Source organism: Bombina bombina, chromosome 4 (genome assembly GCF_027579735.1).
Source record: "Bombina bombina isolate aBomBom1 chromosome 4, aBomBom1.pri, whole genome shotgun sequence".
NCBI classification, from domain to species: Eukaryota; Metazoa; Chordata; class Amphibia; order Anura; family Bombinatoridae; genus Bombina; species Bombina bombina.
Window position 1 is genome coordinate 939,292,999 of NC_069502.1, and position 20,569 is coordinate 939,313,567.

The 20,569-nt window shown below is 41.7% G+C and overlaps 1 protein-coding gene across 1 annotated transcript in view; it reads right to left on the minus strand.

Moving 5' to 3' along the window:
- Positions 1–2,854: 2,854 nt before the first annotated feature.
- Positions 2,855–20,569, minus strand: part of RDH13 (retinol dehydrogenase 13) — a 115,945-nt gene continuing 98,230 nt past the window's right edge. Inside the window, exon 7 of the mRNA XM_053711922.1 lies at positions 2,855–3,181. Within this exon, the coding sequence (XP_053567897.1) occupies positions 2,952–3,181 (230 nt within the window). The 3' untranslated portion in view covers positions 2,855–2,951. The remainder of the gene's footprint in view (positions 3,182–20,569) is intronic.

The following is a 20,569-nucleotide window of genomic DNA, read 5'->3' on the forward strand; positions in this document are numbered from 1 at the left end:
CACAAGTAGAAGCTTAGGTATCCTTTATAAGGCTCATACACGTTTGGTAATTGGGGCTGGTAGAGATGCAGACGTAGATGTTAATGACTGGATGTGGTTGGCATGTCAGGGAAACAGGTAACTTATAGATAAATGACACTTTGTGTTCCTAGAACAAGTATGTACTGTATCTCAAAAACCCTTTTCTCTACCCTATTGTGGGAAAGAGATTTATACAAGTTGCTAGATCAATTTCATTTAACTTGTTGTTCTCTCCAATAGACTTTGCCAGAGATATGGAACAAGCACTGTTTTGGAAAGTGTGTGTCACCAGTGTGGTAAAATTGAGAGACGTTAGATGATATAAATGTTAAAATAACTATGAATGCATATTGTTACAAAATATTATAGAATACCTTGTATGACATTTTTGTTTTAATAAAGCATTTTTGAAAAAAAAAAAAATAATTGTAGGTAGGTGGCGGCGGCAGATTAGGGGTTAATAAATATAATATAGGGGTCGGTGGGGGTTAGGGGCAGATTAGGGGTACATAGGGATAACGTAGGTTGCGGTGGTGTACGGAGCGGCAGATTAGGGGTTAATAATAAAATGCAGGTCAGCGATAGTGGGGGTGGCAGATTAGGGTTAATAAGTGTAAGGTTAGGGGTGTTTAGACTCGGGGTACATGTTAGGGTGTTAGGTGCAGACATAGGAAGTGTTTTCCCATAGGAAACAATGGGGCTGCGTTAAGAGCTGAACGCTGCTTTTTTGCAGGTGTTAGGTTTTTTTTCAGCTCAAACTGCCCCATTTTTTCCTATGGGGGAATTGTGCACGAGCACGTTTTTGAAGCTAACCGCGTCCGTAAGCACCGCTGGTATTTAGAGTTGAAGTGGCGGTAAATTATGCTCTACGCTCCCTTTTTGGAGCCTAATGCAGCCCTTCTGTGAACTCTAAATACCAGCGGTATTTAAAAGGTGCGGGGGAAAAAATACACGCGTAGCTAACGCACCCCTTTGGCCGCAGAACTCTAAATCTAGCCGTTAGTTTGCTACCTGGTAAGTGAAATTTTACACTACTATTAGAAAGAGAGAAAGAATTGCACCAAAATAAGATGAAATTCAAAGACCAGGATATTGAGCAAAACACTAGATTATTAATGAGATGCCATAATTAGTCAAAAATATGTGCAATTTATTAGAACATACTTCCATATGATACAAAAACCATAAAATAGTAAATGTTTCTGTAAAACATGAAAAAAGAAATGCAAAAGCAAAATACAGGAAACAAACTAACACACACACACAAGGGACAGACAAACACCTGAGCAGCACTTTTGGTCCGTGGGATTCCCCCACTATACTGATGTGGAGCAGCATATACCAGTGGGACTCATTCGTTACCTCTGCCGGTCAGAGAGTTGGTGGTTGTTAGTGTGGTGCGGTCGTAAGTAATATCTGGAGGATCGCATGTGTGATCAGTATCAGGGGCTCTGAGTGCTATATGAACTGCCTTATATCCGCATTGGATTATATCGATTTGCAATATACTCGCCCCTGTTATGAAATTTTATTTGTTACATCCCCCACACTTCCCAACCATTATGTGCTAGATATACTGGTTGCTGTATTGTACTGCATGCCTGCAACTTCACCTAAGTCATTTGATCATCTGCTATCATTATCATCAACTGTTTAACTGGTTCATCCATATATCATCTACATTATTGAAATCACATACTGATTGATCTTGTCATCATCATAACTCATCCATCTCTATACACTGCATGGGTTTGCTTTTTTGTCATACTCATATTCATTTCATCATTATACAGATGGAGTTTTCACCTTGAACATTCTATTATTTCAATCTTTGGATGTTTTTGCCGGCTTAGGTTTAGCTCAGAGCTGCAAGTGGGGCCCCATGTGAATTGTTTGTCTGTCCCTTGTGTGTGTGTGTGTGTGTTAGTTTGTTTCCTGTATTTTGCTTTTGCATTTCTTTTTTCATGTTTTACAGAAACATTTACTATTTTATGGTTTTTGTATCATATAGAAGTATGTTCTAATAAATTGCACATATTTTTGACTAATTATGGCATCTCATTAATAATCTAGTGTTTTGCTTGATATCCTGGTCTTTGAATTGCATCTTATTTTGGTGCAATTCTTTCTCTCTTTCTAATATTAGTGTATGAGACCTATAAGGCCCCTACAGTTGCATCCCTGGAGATAAATATTCGGAGAATGCCTGTGGTGCCGCACAAAGACTAAAAACATATTAAGCATTTTGATATATTGATAAACATACCGGATTATTCTTTTTTAACACTCTACAGTACTCCATGGCCCCTATTTATCAAAGGTGTTGCGGACCTGATCCGACAGTGCAGATCAGGTCTGCAACACCTCGCTAAATGCGGAGAGCAATACGCTCTCCGCATTTAACATTGCACCAGCAGCTCACAAGAGCTGCTGGTTCAACGCCGCCCCCTGCTGACTTGCGGCCAATCGTCTGCCAGGAGAGGGGGTGTCAATCAACCCGATCGTGCTCGATCGGGTTGACTTCCGGCGATTCCTGTCCGCCTGCTCAGAGCAGGCGGACAGGGTTATGGAGCAGCGGTCTTTAGACCGCTGCTTCATAACTAGCGTTTCTGGCGAGTCTGAAGACTCGCCAGAAACACAGGCCTACAAGCTCCATATGGATCTTGATAAATGGGCCCCAATAAATCATATATTGGAGAAGCAGGATCTTTAAGTATCAATCAAATGCAAATAAATTGTGGTGACTTTCATGAGTCTCAAACTCCTTTTATTTTATTTCCATAATTATTGCCCATATGCAATTGAAGACAAATAGAAATAAGAGGCACAGATATCCATGACAAAGGTTTATTTTAAATATTAAAATAAAAAAATAATAAAAGACCTATTTTAGAGCCTTCACTGAAGGTGCTTTATGCAATGTTTAAGTCCTATTGTGCTTTGCATTCTCTTAATGCATCTTCAAGATGAACTAGCTTAGCACTTTCTTCCCAGAGTTTCTTTGCAGTTTCCTCATCTACAGCCTGTGGAGCTGGTTCCTTTTCTTTTAGGCCATTAAAATATTTTCCAGACACTCCTTTGAGTTCCTCGGCCACTGCTAGATACACATTAGGCTGGGCTGCTTGCTTGGGTGATTTTATCACAAACCAAAAAATAGGAGCTGAAATAGAAACAAACATACTGATTATATAAAGATGCCAAGATTCACATTCAGTTTATATTCCATATATGCCAATTTAGTAGTCTGTCCCTTTAATTTTGACTAGGCTGTCCCTTTAAGTTTAAAGGCTAGTCTACACCAACATTTTTTTTGTTTAAAAATATATATAATCCCTTTATTAGCCATTCCCTAGTTTTGCATAACCAACACTGTTATATTAATATAGTTTAAACCTCTGTGATTACCTTGTATCTAAGCCTCTGCAGACTGCCCCCTAATCTCAGTCTTATTAACAGACTTTTAACACACTTTTAGCCAATCAGTGCTGACTCAAATAACACCACCGGAGTGAGCACAATGTAACCTATTTGACACACATGAACTAGCAGTGTCTAACTGTGAAAAACTGTCAAAATGAACTGAGATAAGAGGCAGCCTTCAAGGGCTTAGAAATTTGCATATGAGCCTGCCTAGGTTTAGCTTTTCAACTTGACTGTCCCTTTAAACTAAACCTAGGTAGGCTCTAACTTTCCCAGCCTATTTGAAGAAAACGGTGGGATACAAAAATCTTTTCATATCAGGTTCTGACTTTGTTTAAGGTTAGAAAAGGTATTAACATAATAATAAAAAAATAAAAAAAAAGCCATGGGTGTCAGGGAGATGCATGCGCGCCACATTTCCATCAAATTGTATGAGGAGGGAGTGGGAGGGGGGAATCAAAGTTGGGCAAGGAATCTGGGAGGGGGAGGGGGGTAGGGTATTGAGGTTGAGCAGCTACACTACAGAAAATTGGGGTTTTATTTATTTATTAACCCTAAAGGCATATTTTTTTTTAACAAACTGGGTACCCAAGATGGCGGAAACTAGGTAGAGGGGGGAGGGTTAGAGAGCTATTGGGGGGGGGGGTCCAACTCTGCAGAATAACTAAAAAAATAAAAGCCTTTCATTTTAATACTGGCTGACTTTCTACCAGTACTTAAGATGGTGGTGACAATTTTGAGGTGGGGGAGGGAAGAGAGCTGTTTTAGAGGGGTCAGGGAGGGATCAGGGAGTGGGATGTGTCAGGTGGGAGGCTGCTCTCTACCCTGAAGCTAAAATTAAGCCTACAAGCTACCTAATTAATAATTCCTTCACTGCTGGACATAATGCAAGTGTGGTGGGCAGCGGTATTTAGCGGCATTCTAATTACCAAAAAGCAACGCCAAAGTCGTATATGTCTGCTATTTCTGAACAAAGGGGATCCCAGAGAAGCATTTACAACCATTTGTGCCATAATTGCACAAGCTGTTTGTAAATAATTCCAGTGAGAAACAAAGTTTGTGAAAAAGTAAACAATCTTTTTTATTTATTTGATTGCATGTGGCGGTGAAATGGTGGCATGAAATATACCAAAATGGGCCTAGATCAATACGTTGGGTTATCTACTACACTAAAGCTAAAATTAACCCTACAAGCTGCCTAATTAACCCCTTCACTGCTGGGCATAATACACGCGTGGTGCTGAGCAGCATTTAGCGGCCTTCTAATTACCAAAAAGCAATGCTAAAGCCATATATGTCTGCTATTTCTGAACAAAGGGGATCCCAGAGAAGCATTTACAACTATTTGTGCCATTACTAGTGGGAATATCCCTCCTGGCCAGCAGGAGGAGGCAAAGAGCAACACAGCAAAGTTGTTAAGCGTCACTTCCCTTCCCACAATCCCCAGTCATTCGATCGAAAGGAAATGGAAAAAGGAATAACACAAAGGTGAAGATATGCCCGAGGTTTAGTAAAAAATGTACTGTCTTAAATGTAAGGGTGGGATCGTAGACTCTCCATATCTGGAAATAAAGAAATTTATCAGGTTAGCATACATTTTGTTTTCTTTTCTAAGATATGGAGAGTCCACAACATCATCAATTACTAGTGGGACCCAATATCCAAGCTAGAGGACACAGATTACTAGGGAGGGAAAACAAGACAGGCAGACCTAAACAGAAGGCACCACTGCTTGAAGAACCTTTCTCCCAAAAAAAACCTCAGCCGAGGCAAAAATATTCAAATTTCTAAAATTCTGAAAAAGTATGCAGAGAGGACTAAATGCAGCCTTGCAAATCTTTTCCACAGAAGCTTCATTTTGAAGCCCAAGAAGAAGAGACAGCCCTCGAAAAGAGTTGTAATTCTCTCAGAAGGCTGCTGACCAGCAGTCTCATAAACTAAACAAATAATAATTCTCAACCAGATAGAAAGATAAGTAGCAGTCGCTTGCTGACCCTCACGTTTCTAGAGAAACAAAGAAACAGATCAGAAGACTGGCGAAAATTGTAGTCGCCTGTAGATAGAATTCCAGATCACGCACAACATCCAAGTCATGCAACAGACCTTCTCTATGTCCTAATGAGGAGGATTAGGACATAGAGAAGGAAACAAATTCCTGATAAATATTTCTATCCAAAACCACTTTAGGAAGAAAACCCAACTTAGTATGAAGAACCACCTTATCCACATGAAAGATAAGGCAAGGCAAATTACACTGCAAAACCGAGAGTTCCGAATCTCTCCGAGCAACAGAAATAGCAATAAAGAACAAACCTTCCAAGATAACAATTTAATATCTATGGAATGCAATGGCTTCAATGGAGACTGCTGCAAAACTTTAAGAAAAAGGTTAAGGCTCCAAGGTGGAGCAATCAACTTAAACACAGGCCTGTTTCTGACCAGGGCCTGACAAAAAATTGAACACCTGGCACATCTGCCAGACGCTTGTGCAACAACATAGTTAGTTGAGAGAACTGACTGACAATCCCTTCCTGGAGAACGGACAAAATCCTAGGGATCCTGACCCTACTCCAAGAGTAGCCTTTGGATTCACACCAATAAAGGTATTTACGCCATATCTTATGCTAAAATGTTCCTAGTAACAGGCTTGCAAGCCTGCATCATGGACACAATGAACGACACAAAAACCATGCTTAGACAGAACTAAGCGTTCAATCTCCAAGCAGAGATTTGGATGGAGGAATGGACCCTAAGATAGAAGGTCCTTCCTCAGAGGAAACCTCCAAGGTGGCAAAGTTGACACCTTCACAAGGCCTGCATAACAGATCGTGCAAGGCCATGCAGGAGCTATTAGAAATACTGATGCTCTCTCCCATTTGATACAAGCAATGACTCGTGGAAAGAGCGCAAACAGGGAAAACTGGAATGCCAGACCAAATCCCAAGGAACCCCAGATCATCTATCAGGACGACTTGCAGATCTCTCGACCTTGAACCGTACCTTAAAAGGTTAGCGACCTGCCGAGACGTCATCATATTCAACTCAGGCATCCATCATTCGAGGGTTAACCTAGAGAACCCCTCTGGATGGAGAGCCCAAACCGCCTCTTTCATGGCTAAGGAACTCTGAGTTCCTCCCTGGTAGTTGATGAAAACTGCCGAGGTGATGTTGTCCAACTGGACCTGAAAAACCAGGCAAAGGACAACTAAGGCTTTCAGAGCATTGAAAATCGCTCTCAACTACATGTTTATGGAGAGAGAGCGACTCCTCTTGAGTCCCTAGTCCCTGCACCTTAACGAGTCCCAGACTGCCCCCCAGCCAAGCAGGCTGACTTCCTCTGCCCAATCACCCAGGATGGTCCCTGGAAATATGTGCCCTTAATCAGATGCTTCTGAGAAGGCCACCACAGGAGAGAGTCTCTTGTCGACTTTATAAATCTATTCTCTGAAACAGATCCAAATGGACTCCGTTCCATTGTCTGAGCATGTATAACTGCAGAGCGCTCAAATGGAATCGAGCAAAGGGAGTGATGTCCATGAAAGTGACCATCAGACCAAATATCCATACATTAGGCCACTGATAGCTGATAGAAGATTGCAGGGAAAGACAAGAGGAAATAATTTTGATTTTTCTGGACTCTGTCAGAAATTTTTTTCATAGATAGGGAATCTATTATGGTCCCTAAGAAAACTACCCTTGTAGATAGAACAAGGGAACTCTTCCAGAAGCACTGCCAAGAGAGGCCCAAGAACCACAAAACTGAAAATGATTGTCCATAAGGGCAAAACACAGGAACTTAAAATGATTTATGTGGCTGGGAACAAGAAGATATGTATCCCTCAAGTCCATGGTCATCATAAAATGACTCTCTTGGACCAAGGAAGAATGGAATAACAAATTTCCATTTTGAAGGATGGTACCCAGAGAAACTAGTGAGACACTTAATCTAGAATGTGTCCTGTGCCCTTACTGTAACTGTAACTATCACTCTCAGGAAGGAAAAGTTCTGAACAAAGTTCAAGAATGCCTCTCTTTTTTATCTTGACTGCAGATAAACATGAGAAGTGGAATCTGCCCCTGGGAGGGAAAATTGAAAATTAAATTCTGTAACCCTAAGAAACAATGTCCACAGCCCGCCTGGGACATCTCTTATCCAAAACTGAATAATGTTCCAAGAAGACTTTCCTTTGAAGATATGAAAGGAACTAAAAATACTCAGACATCCTTGTCTAGTGGTAGAAAAAACCCTTGTACAATCTAAAAATCAGAAATTATTTCTGCCAGACCAGGGCCGAACAAGGTCTTACCCTTGTAAGGAAACATTAAAGGCTTGGAATTAGAGGTAACATCAGCTGACCAAGATTTTAGCCACAACACCCTGTGCGGTAAGACAGAGAAGTCAGATAACTTGATTCCCAGACAAAAAAAAAAAAAAGCATGTTAGCATCAGCAAAAAATAAATAAAAAAGGAATTGGCTAAGTTGAGAGCCTCAATCCTGTCTTGAATGTCCTCCAAAAGGAGACTACCAAATTGAATCAGACAAGGCGTCTGAAAACCTAGATGAACCTACATCTAGTACAAATAAACCATCAGCTATTTGTCCATGGGACCCTTAAAAGAGCAGTACTCTTCTAAATATGGATCATAGTCCTCTTAGCCAGAATAGAAAAGGCCCCTTCTACTTAAGTGCGCCATGAAACTTGGAGATAGCGACAGAAAACATTTTTAAAGACGGGAAGAAAGGTACCCCTACTTCTCCCATTCCTGTGAAAAAACTCCATTGCACGGTCTGGAACAGGAAACACCTCCACAGAGAAAGGAACATCATAGCAGTAATTAAGTTTACTAGATTTCTAGGGTTGACAATGACAGGCGTATCAGAGTCGTCTAAAGTAGCCAATACCTTCTTTAACAGTACACAAAGGTGTTCAATCTTAAATTTGAAGTTTACTTCTTCACTATCAGATAAAGGAATTATACTGTCCGAATTTGAGATTTACCCCTCAGAGGCTACCAACATATCCTCCTCATCCGACTTATGAGGAATGGCAACCTGTGTAGCAGGAGATGGAACAAAAACCTTACTATCTGAATCTCTAATTTTCCTCTTGCGATTTCCCTTCAACAAGGAAAAGCAGATAAAGCCGCAGATACCGCAGAAGATACCTGTGCAGCAATTTCTGCAGGCAAATAAACTCCTACAGGAGACTGAGAGGAAATACAGGGCACTATATGTGTAGCCATTAAAGCATAAAAACAAAGTACCTGTGCAGCAACATCACCACTATGTGGCTATCAGGGAAGCGCCCAGACACGATACCTACTTATATCCATGGCATGGCTGATCTTGAGCTGATCACTTTTACATCCGTGTTACCTATCATGCATAAAAGAATTTCCATGCTTCGTTTGAATTGTAGCAGTACCTTGGAGTTAAACACTGCCAAGAGTGTCGTAGGAGGCGGGGGTCAAGGATCAGACTCATAGATAACTTAAAATGGCGCCGTTACCGAAGAAGGAGGCGGAGTCACAAGAACTGCAAAGAAATTAGGTGCGCAGCTTAGAACTAACGGTGCACTTCATTCTCACAACCACCAATATATATATATATATATATATATATATATATATATATATATATATATATATATATATATATATATATATATATATATATAGCCCTCAACGATCTTGCCCTACACATACCAGGAAAACAACTCACCCAGTCAATTCCGGGTCTCCCATTCCCCAAACTGTTAGATTACCACTGACTACAGTCGATACAGTACAATAAAGGGGAAAAATAAAAGCGCTAGCAAACATATTTATGTTAAACACAGCCTTCCCACAATAAAGGAAATAAACCCTACACATCTCACACATATATAAAAGTGCCTGCCACTGCCTAAAAAAATCCTTTCCCAAAAGGATTAAAAATGTCCCAATAATGCTGCAGGCTTTTTAAACACTTCTTAGTGCAAGTCTCAACCCTAGAAGACAAAAACATAATTTATGTAAGAACTTACGTGATAAATTAATTTCTTTCATATTGGCAAGAGTCCATGAGCTAGTGACGTATGGGATATAAAATCCTACCAGGAGGGGCAAAGTTTCCCAAACCTCAAAATGCCTATAAATACACCCCTCACCACACCCACAATTCAGTTTAACGAATAGCCAAGTAGTGGGGTGATAAAGAAAGGAGTAAAAAGCATCAACAAAGGAATTTGCAAATAATTGTGCTTTATAAAAAAAAAATCATAACCACCAAAAAAAGGGTGGGCCTCATGGACTCTTGCCAATATGAAAGAAATTAATTTATCAGGTAAGTTCTTACATAAATTATGTTGTCTTTCATGTAATTGGCAAGAGTCCATGAGCTAGTGACGTATGGGATATCAAATACCCAAGATGTGGAACTCCACGCAAGAGTCACTAGAGAGGGAGGGATAAAAAATAAAATGCAGCCATTTACTGCTGAAAAAATAATCCACAACCCAAAGTATAAGTTTATTCTTTAGAGATAAGAAAAACTTAAAACATCAGCAGAAGAATCAAACTGAAACAGCTGCCTGAAGAACTTTTCTACCAAAATATGCTTCTGAAGAAGCAAATACATCAAAACGGTAGAATTTAGTAAATGTATGCAAAGAAGACCAAGTTGCTGCTTTGCAAATCTGATCAACAGAAGCCTCATTCTTAAAAGCCCACAAAGTGGAGACTGACCTAGTAGAATGAGCTGTAATTCTCTGAGGCGGGATCTTACCCGACTCCAAATAAGCTTGACGAATCAAAACCTTTAACCAAGAAGCCAAGAAAATAGCAGATGCTTTCTGACCTTTCCTAGGACCAGAAAGTAAACCAAATAGACTAGAAGTCATTCTGAAATCTTTAGTCCGCAAAACCGCCTTATCCTGATGAAAAATCAGAAAAGGAGATTCAGAAGAAAGAGCAGATAGCTCAGAAACTCTTCTAGCAGAAGAGATAGCCAAAAGGAACAACACTTTCCAAGAAAGTAGTTTAATGTCCAAAGAATGCATAGGCTCAAATGGAGGAGCCTGTAACGCCTTCAAAACAAAATTGAGACTCCAAGGAGGAGAAATTGATTTAATGACAGGCTTAATTCGAACTAAAGCCTGTACAAAACAGTGAATATCAGGAAGTTTAGCAATCTTTCTGTGAAAAAAACTGAAAGAGCAGAGATGTGTCCCTTCAAGGAACTTGCAGACAAACCTTTATCCAAACCATCCTGAAGAAACTGTAAAATTCTACGAATTCTAAAAGAATGCCAAGAAAATTAATGAGAAGAACACCATAAAATGTAAGTCTTCCAAACTCAATAGTAAATCTTCCTGGAAACAAATTTACGAGCTCTATGACTTAGTACTAAGCGTTCAATTTCCATACCTTCAAATTTAATGATTTGAGATCCTGATGGAAAAATGGACCTTGAGACAGTAGGTCTGGCCTTAACGGAAGTGGCCAAGGTTGGCAACTGGACATCCGAACAAGATCCGCATACCAAAACCTGTGTAGCCATGCTGGAGCCACAAGCAACACAAACAATTGTTCCATGATGATTTTGGAAATCACTCTTAAAAGAAGAACAAGAGGCGGGAAGATGTATGCAGGATGATAATTCCATGGAATGGTTAGCGCATCCACTGCTTCCGTCTGAACATCCCTGGACCTGGACAGGTTTCTGGGAAGTTTCTTGTTTAGTTGAGAGGCCATCAGATCTATCTCTGGACGACCCCACATCTGAACAATCTGAGAAAACACATCTGAATGGAGAGACCACTCTCCTGGATGTAAAGTCTGACGACTGAGATAATCCGCTTCCCAATTGTCTACACCTGGGATATGCACCGCAGAGATTAGACAGGAGCTGGATTCCGCCCAAGCAAGTATCCAAGATACTTCTTTCATGGCTTGAGGACTGTGAGTCCCACCCTGATGATTGACATATGCCACAGTTGTGATATTGTCTGTCTGGAAGCAAATGAACGGTTCTCTCTTCAACAGAGGCCAAAACTGAAGAGCTCTGAAAATTGCACAGAGTTCTAAAATATTGATTGGTAATCTCGCCTCTTGAGATTTCCAAACCCCTTGAGCAGTCAGAGATCCCCAAACAGCTCCCCAACCCGAAAGACTTGCATCTGTAGTTATCACAGTCCAGGTTGGTCGAACAAAAGAAGCCCCTTGAACTAAACGTTGGTGATTTAACCACCACGTCAGAGAGCATCATACATTGGGATTTAAGGATATTAATTGTGATATCTTTGTATAATCCCTGCACCATTGATTTAGCACACAAAGCTGGAGAGGTCTCATGAGAAAACAAGCAAAAGGAATCGTGTCCGATGCTGCAGTCATGAGGCCTAAAACTTCCATGCATATAGCCACTGAAGGGAATGACTGAGACTGAAGGTGCCGACAAGCTGCAACCAATTTCAAGCGTCTCTTCTCTGTTGGAGACAGAGTCATGGACACTGAATCTATCTGGAAACCTAAAAAGGTGACCCTTGTCTGAGGAATCAAAGAACTTTTTGGTAAATTGCTCCTCCAACCATGTTTCCGAAGAAACAACACTAGTTGATTCGTGTGAGATTCTGCAGAACGTAAAGACTGAGCTAGTACCAAGATATCGTCCAAATAAGGAAACACCGCAATACCCTGTTCTCTGATTACAGAGAGTAGGGCACCTAGAACTTTTGAAAAGATTCTTGGAGCTGTTGCTAGGCCCAATGGAAGAGCAACAAATTGGTAATGCTTGTCTAGAAAAGAGAATCTCAGGAACTGATAATGTTCTGGATGAATCGGAATATGAAGGTATGCATCCTGCAAGTCTATTGTAGACATATAATGTCCTTGCTGAACAAAAGGTAGAATAGTCCTTATAGTCACCATCTTGAAAGTTGGTACTCTTACATAACTATTCAAAATTTTCAGATCCAGAACTGGCCTGAATGAATTTTCCTTCTTTGGGACAATGAATAGATTTGAATAAAAAACCCCAGACCTTGTTCCTGAAAAGGAACTGGCATGATTACCCCTGAAGACTCCAGATCTGAAACACACTTCAGGAAAGCCTGAGCTTTTACTGGATTTGCTTGGATACATGAGAGAAAAAATCTTCTCACTGGAGGTCTTACTCTGAATCCTATTCGATACCCTTGAGAGACAATGCTCTGAATCAATTGATTTTGGACAAAATTTACCCAAAAATCCTTGAAAAACCTTAATCTGCCCCCCACCAGCTGAGCTGGAATGAGGGCCGCACCTTCATGCGGATTTAGGGGCTGACTTTGGTTTCTTAAATGGCTTGGATTTATTCCAATTTGAGGAAGGCTTCCAATTGGAAACAGATTCCTTGCGGGAAGGATTAGATTTTTGCTCCTTATTCTGACTAAAGGAACAAAAACGGTTAGAAGCCTTAGATTTACCCTTAGGTTTTTTATCCTGAGGCATAAAAACTCCCTTTCCCCCAGTAATAGTTGAAATAATAGAATCCAGCTGAGAACCAAATAAATTATTTCCTTGGAAAGAAAGAGATAGTAATGTAGACTTAGATGTTATATCAGCATTCCAAGATTTAAGCCACAAAGCTCTTCTAGCTAAAATAGCTAAAGACATGGATCTAACATCAATTTTGATAATATCAAAAATGGCATCACAAATAAAATGATTAGCATATTGCAGTAAGCGAATAATGCTAGATACATCAGAATCCAATTCTTGTTGCGCTCATTTCTCCAACCAGAAAGTTGATGCAGCCGCAACATAAGCCAAAGAAATTGCAGGTCTGAGAAGCTGACCTGAATATAGATAAGATTCAAGCTTCCTATCTAAGGATCCTTAAAGGAAGTAGTATCTTCCATAGGAATAGTGGTACGTTTAGCAAGAGTAGAAATAGCCCCATCAACTTTGGGGATTTTTTCCCAAAACTCTATAGAATTTGCTGGTAAAGGATACAATTTGTTAAACCTTGAAGAAGGAATAAAAAACAGAATTTATGTTTACCTGATAAATTTCTTTCTCCAACGGTGTGTCCGGTCCACGGCGTCATCCTTACTTGTGGGATATTCTCTTCCCCAACAGGAAATGGCAAAGAGCCCAGCAAAGCTGGTCACATGATCCCTCCTAGGCTCCGCCTACCCCAGTCATTCGACCGACGTTAAGGAGGAATATTTGCATAGGAGAAACCATATGGTACCGTGGTGACTGTAGTTAAAGAAAATAAATTATCAGACCTGATTAAAAAAACCAGGGCGGGCCGTGGACCGGACACACCGTTGGAGAAAGAAATTTATCAGGTAAACATAAATTCTGTTTTCTCCAACATAGGTGTGTCCGGTCCACGGCGTCATCCTTACTTGTGGGAACCAATACCAAAGCTTTAGGACACGGATGAAGGGAGGGCGCAAATCAGGTCACCTAAATGGAAGGCACCACGGCTTGCAAAACCTTTCTCCCAAAAATAGCCTCAGAAGAAGCAAAAGTATCAAACTTGTAAAATTTGGTAAAAGTGTGCAGTGAAGACCAAGTCGCTGCCCTACATATCTGATCAACAGAAGCCTCGTTCTTGAAGGCCCATGTGGAAGCCACAGCCCTAGTGGAATGAGCTGTGATTCTTTCGGGAGGCTGCCGTCCGGCAGTCTCGTAAGCCAATCTGATGATGCTTTTAATCCAAAAAGAGAGAGAGGTAGAAGTTGCTTTTTGACCTCTCCTTTTACCTGAATAAACAACAAACAAGGAAGATGTTTGTCTAAAATCCTTTGTAGCATCTAAATAGAATTTTAGAGCGCGAACAACATCCAAATTGTGCAACAAACGTTCCTTCTTTGAAACAGGTTTCGGACACAGAGAAGGTACGATAATCTCCTGGTTAATGTTTTTGTTAGAAACAACTTTTGGAAGAAAACCAGGTTTAGTACGTAAAACCACCTTATCTGCATGGAACACCAGATAAGGAGGGGAACACTGCAGAGCAGATAATTCTGAAACTCTTCTAGCAGAAGAAATTGCAACTAAAAACAAAACTTTCCAAGATAATAACTTAATATCAACGGAATGTAAGGGTTCAAACGGAACCCCCTGAAGAACTGAAAGAACTAAATTGAGACTCCAAGGAGGAGTCAAAGGTTTGTAAACAGGCTTGATTCTAACCAGAGCCTGAACAAAGGCTTGAACATCTGGCACAGCTGCCAGCTTTTTGTGAAGTAACACCGACAAGGCAGAAATCTGTCCCTTCAGGGAACTTGCCGATAATCCTTTTTCCAATCCTTCTTGAAGGAAGGATAGAATCCTAGGAATCTTAACCTTGTCCCAAGGGAATCCTTTAGATTCACACCAACAGATATATTTTTTCCAAATTTTGTGGTAAATCTTTCTAGTTACAGGCTTTCTGGCCTGAACAAGAGTATCGATAACAGAATCTGAGAAACCTCGCTTCGATAAAATCAAGCGTTCAATCTCCAAGCAGTCAGCTGGAGTGAAACCAGATTCGGATGTTCGAACGGACCCTGAACAAGAAGGTCTCGTCTCAAAGGTAGCTTCCAAGGTGGAGCCGATGACATATTCACCAGATCTGCAGACCAAGTCCTGCGTGGCCACGCAGGAGCTATCAAGATCACCGACGCCCTCTCCTGATTGATCCTGGCTACCAGCCTGGGGATGAGAGGAAACGGCGGGAACACATAAGCTAGTTTGAAGGTCCAAGGTGCTACTAGTGCATCCACTAGAGCCGCCTTGGGATCCCTGGATCTGGACCCGTAACAGGGAACTTTGAAGTTCTGACGAGAGGCCATTAGATCCATGTCTGGAATGCCCCACAGCTGAGTGACTTGGGCAAAGATTTCCGGATGGAGTTCCCACTCCCCCGGATGCAATGTCTGACGACTCAGAAAATCCGCTTCCCAATTTTCCACTCCCGGGATGTGGATAGCAGACAGGTGGCAGGAGTGAGACTCCGCCCATAGAATAATCTTGGTCACTTCTTCCATCGCTAGGGAACTCCTTGTTCCCCCCTGATGGTTGATGTACGCAACAGTCGTCATGTTGTCTGATTGAAACCGTATGAACTTGGTCCTCGCTAGCTGAGGCCAAGCCTTGAGAGCATTGAATATCGCTCTCAGTTCCAGAATATTTATCGGTAGAAGAGATTCTTCCCGAGACCAAAGACCCTGAGCTTTCAGGGATCCCCAGACCGCGCCCCAGCCCATCAGACTGGCGTCGGTCGTGACAATGACCCACTCTGGTCTGCGGAATGTCATCCCTTGTGACAGGTTGTCCAGGGACAGCCACCAACGGAGTGAGTCTCTGGTCCTCTGATTTACTTGTATCTTTGGAGACAAGTCTGTATAGTCCCCATTCCACTGACTGAGCATGCACAGTTGTAATGGTCTTAGATGAATGCGCGCAAAAGGAACTATGTCCATTGCCGCTACCATCAACCCGATCACTTCCATGCACTGAGCTACGGAAGGAAGAGGAACGGAATGAAGTATCCGACAAGAGTCCAGAAGTTTTGTTTTTCTGGCCTCTGTTAGAAAAATCCTCATTTCTGAGGAGTCTATAATTGTTCCCAATCAGAATGTCGTCCAGGTAGGGTACTACTGCAATGCCCCTTGGTCTTAGCACCGCTAGAAGGGACCCTAGTACCTTTGTGAAAATCCTTGGAGCAGTGGCTAATCCGAAAGGAAGCGCCACAAACTGGTAATGTTTGTCCAGGAATGCAAACCTTAGGAACCGATGATGTTCCTTGTGGATAGGAATATGTAGATACGCATCCTTTAAATCCACCGTGGTCATGAATTGACCTTCCTGGATGGAAGGAAGAATAGTTCGAATGGTTTCCATCTTGAACGATGGGACCTTGAGAAATTTGTTTAAGATCTTGAGATCTAAGATTGGTCTGAACGTTCCCTCTTTTTTGGGAACTATGAACAGATTGGAGTAGAACCCCATCCCTTGTTCTCTTAATGGAACAGGATGAATCACTCCCATTTTTAACAGGTCTTCTACACAATGTAAGAACGCCTGTCTTTTTATGTGGTCTGAAGACAACTGAGACCTGTGGAACCTCCCCCTTGGGGGAAGTCCCTTGAATTCCAGAAGATAACCCTGGGAGACTATTTCTAGCGCCCAAGGATCCAGAACATCTCTTGCCCAAGCCTGAGCGAAGAGAGAGAGTCTGCCCCCCACCAGATCCGGTCCCGGATCGGGGGCCAATATTTCATGCTGTCTTGGTAGCAGTGGCAGGTTTCTTGGCCTGCTTTCCCTTGTTCCAGCCTTGCATTGGTCTCCAAGCTGGCTTGGCTTGAGAAGTATTACCCTCTTGCTTAGAGGACGTAGCACTTTGGGCTGGTCCGTTTTTACGAAAGGGACGAAAATTAGGTCTATTTTTTGCCTTGAAAGGCCGATCCTGAGGAAGGGCGTGGCCCTTACCCCCAGTGATATCAGAGATAATCTCTTTCAAGTCAGGACCAAACAGCGTTTTCCCCTTGAAAGGAATGTTTAGTAGCTTGTTCTTGGAAGACGCATCAGCCGACCAAGATTTCAACCAAAGCGCTCTGCGCGCCACAATAGCAAACCCAGAATTCTTAGCCGCTAACCTAGCCAATTGCAAAGTGGCGTCTAGAGTGAAAGAATTAGCCAATTTGAGAGCATTGATTCTGTCCATAATCTCCTCATAAGGAGGAGAATCACTATCGAGCACCTTTATCAGTTCATCAAACCAGAAATATGCGGCTGTAGTGACAGGGACAATGCATGAAATGGGTTGTAGAAGGTAACCCTGCTGAACAAACATCTTTTTAAGCAAACCTTCTAATTTTTTATCCATAGGATCTTTGAAAGCACAACTGTCCTCTATGGGTATAGTGGTGCGTTTGTTTAAAGTAGAAACCGCTCCCTCGACCTTGGGGACTGACTGCCATAAGTCCTTTCTGGGGTCGACCATAGGAAACAATTTTTTAAATATGGGGGGAGGGACGAAAGGAATACCGGGCCTTTCCCATTCTTTATTAACAATGTCCGCCACCCGCTTGGGTATAGGAAAAGCTTCTGGGAGCCCCGGCACCTCTAGGAACTTGTCCATTTTACATAGTTTCTCTGGGATGACCAAATTTTCACAATCATCCAGAGTGGATAATACCTCCTTAAGCAAAATGCGGAGATGTTCCAACTTAAATTTAAATGTAATCACATCAGATTCAGCCTGCTGAGAAATGTTCCCTGAATCAGTAATTTCTCCCTCAGACAAAACCTCCCTGGCCCCCTCAGATTGGGTTAGGGGCCCTTCAGAGATATTAATATCAGCGTCGTCATGCTCTTCAGTAACTAAAACAGAGCAGCCACGCTTACGCTGACAAGGGTTCATTTTGGCTAAAATGTTTTTGACAGAATTATCCATTACAGCCGTTAATTGTTGCATAGTAAGGAGTATTGGCGCGCTAGATGTACTAGGGGCCTCCTGAGTGGGCAAGACTCGTGTAGACGAAGGAGGGAATGATGCAGTACCATGCTTACTCCCCTCACTTGAGGAATCATCTTGGGCATCATTGTCATTATCACATAAATCACATTTATTTAAATGAATAGGAATTCTGGCTTCCCCACATTCAGAACACAGTCTATCTGGTAGTTCAGACATGTTAAACAGGCATAAACTTGATAAGAAAGTACAAAAAACGTTTTAAAATAAAACCGTTACTGTCACTTTAAATTTTAAACTGAACACACTTTATTACTGCAATTGCGAAAAAACATGAAGGAATTGTTCAAAATTCACCAAATTTTCACCACAGTGTCTTAAAGCCTTAAAAATATTGCACACCAAATTTGGAAGCTTTAACCCTTAAAATAACGGAACCGGAGCCGTTTTAAGCTTTAACCCCTTTACAGTCCCTGGTATCTGCTTTGCTGAGACCCAACCAAACCCAAAGGGGAATACGATACCAAATGACGCCTTCAGAAAGTCTTTTCTAAGTATCAGAGCTCCTCTCACATGCGACTGCATGCCATGCCTCTCAAAAACAAGTGCGCCACACCGGCGCGAAAATGAGACTCTGCTTATGCTTTTGGTGTCTAATACAGTGCCTGCCGATATTATTATATCAAAATACCCAGATAAAATGATTCCTCAAGGCTAAATATGTGTTAATAATGAATCGATTTAGCCCAGAAAAGTCTACAGTCTAAATAAGCCCTTGTGAAGCCCTTATTTACGATCGTAATAAACATGGCTTACCGGATCCCATAGGGAAAATGACAGCTTCCAGCATTACATCGTCTTGTTAGAATGTGTCATACCTCAAGCAGCAAGAGACTGCACACTGTTCCCCCAACTGAAGTTAATTGCTCTCAACAGTCCTGTGTGGAACAGCCATGGATTTTAGTTACGGTTGCTAAAATCATTTTCCTCATACAAACAGAATTCTTCATCTCTTTTCTGTTTCTGAGTAAATAGTACATACCAGCACTATTTGAAAATAACAAACTCTTGATTGAATAATGAAAAACTACAGTTAAACACTAAAAAAACTCTAAGCCATCTCCGTGGAGATGTTGCCTGTACAACGGCAAAGAGAATGACTGGGGTAGGCGGAGCCTAGGAGGGATCATGTGACCAGCTTTGCTGGGCTCTTTGCCATTTCCTGTTGGGGAAGAGAATATCCCACAAGTAAGGATGACGCCGTGGACCGGACACACCTATGTTGGAGAAACAGAATTTATACTTACCTGATAAATTTCTTTCTCTTATGGTGTATCCGGTCCACGGTTTCATCCTTACTTGTGGGATATTCTCAATCCCTACAGGAAGTGGCAAAGAGAGCACACAGCAGAGCTGTCCATATAGCTCCCCTCAGGCTCTGTCCCCCCAGTCATTCGACCGACGGTTAGGAGAAAAAGGAGAACCATAGGGTGCAGTGGTGACTGTAGTTTTACAAAAAATAATTTAAACCTGACTTCATTGCCAGGGCGGGCCGTGGACCGGATACACCGTAAGAGAAAGAAATTTATCAGGTAAGCATAAATTCTGTTTTCTCTTACATTGGTGTATCCGGTCCACGGCTTCATCCTTACTTGTTGGAACCAATACCAAAGCTTTAGGACACGGATGAAGGGAGGGAACAAGTCAGGTAACCTAAACGGAAGGCACCACTGCTTGCAAAACCTTTCTCCCAAAAATAGCCTCCAAAGAAGCAAAAGTATCGAATTTGTAAAATTTGGCAAATGTATGCAGTGAAGACCAAGTCGCTACCTTACAAATCTGTTCAACAGAAGCCTCATTCTTGAAAGCCCATGTGGAAGCCACAGCTCTGGTGGAGTGAGCTGTAATTCGTTCAGGAGGCTGCCGTCCAGCAGTCCCATAAGCCAATCGGATGATGCTTTTCAGCCAGAAAGACAGAGAGGTAGCAGTCGCTTTTTGACCTCTCCTCTTACCAGAATAGACAACAAACAAGGACGATGTTTGCCTGAAATCCTTAGTGGCTTTTAAATAGAACTTTAAAGCACGAACCACATCAAGATTGTGTAACAGACGTTCCTTCTTAGAAACTGGATTAGGACACAGAGAAGGAACAACTATTTCCTGGTTAATATTCTTATTGGAAACCACTTTTGGAAGAAAACCAGGTTTGGTACGCAAAACAACCTTATCTGTATGGAACACCAGATAGGGTGAATTACACTGCAAAGCAGACAATTCAGAAACTCTTTGAGCAGAAGAAATAGCTACCAAAAACAAAACTTTCCAAGATAGTAATTTAATATTTATGGAATGCAAAGGTTCAAACGGAACCCCTTGAAGAACTGAAAGAACTAAATTTAGACTCCATGGAGGAGCCACAGGTCTGTAGACAGGCTTGATTCTAACTAAGGCCTGTACAAACGCCTGAACATCTGGCACAGCTGCCAGACGCTTGTGTAACAGAATAGACAGAGCAGATATCTGTCCCTTTAAGGAACTAGCTGACAACCCTTTCTCCAATCCTTCTTGGAGAAAAGACAATAACCTTGGAATCCTAACCTTACTCCATGAGTAACCATTGGATTTGCACCAACAAAGATATTTCCGCCATATCTTATGGTAAATTTTCCTGGTGACAGGCTTCCTAGCCT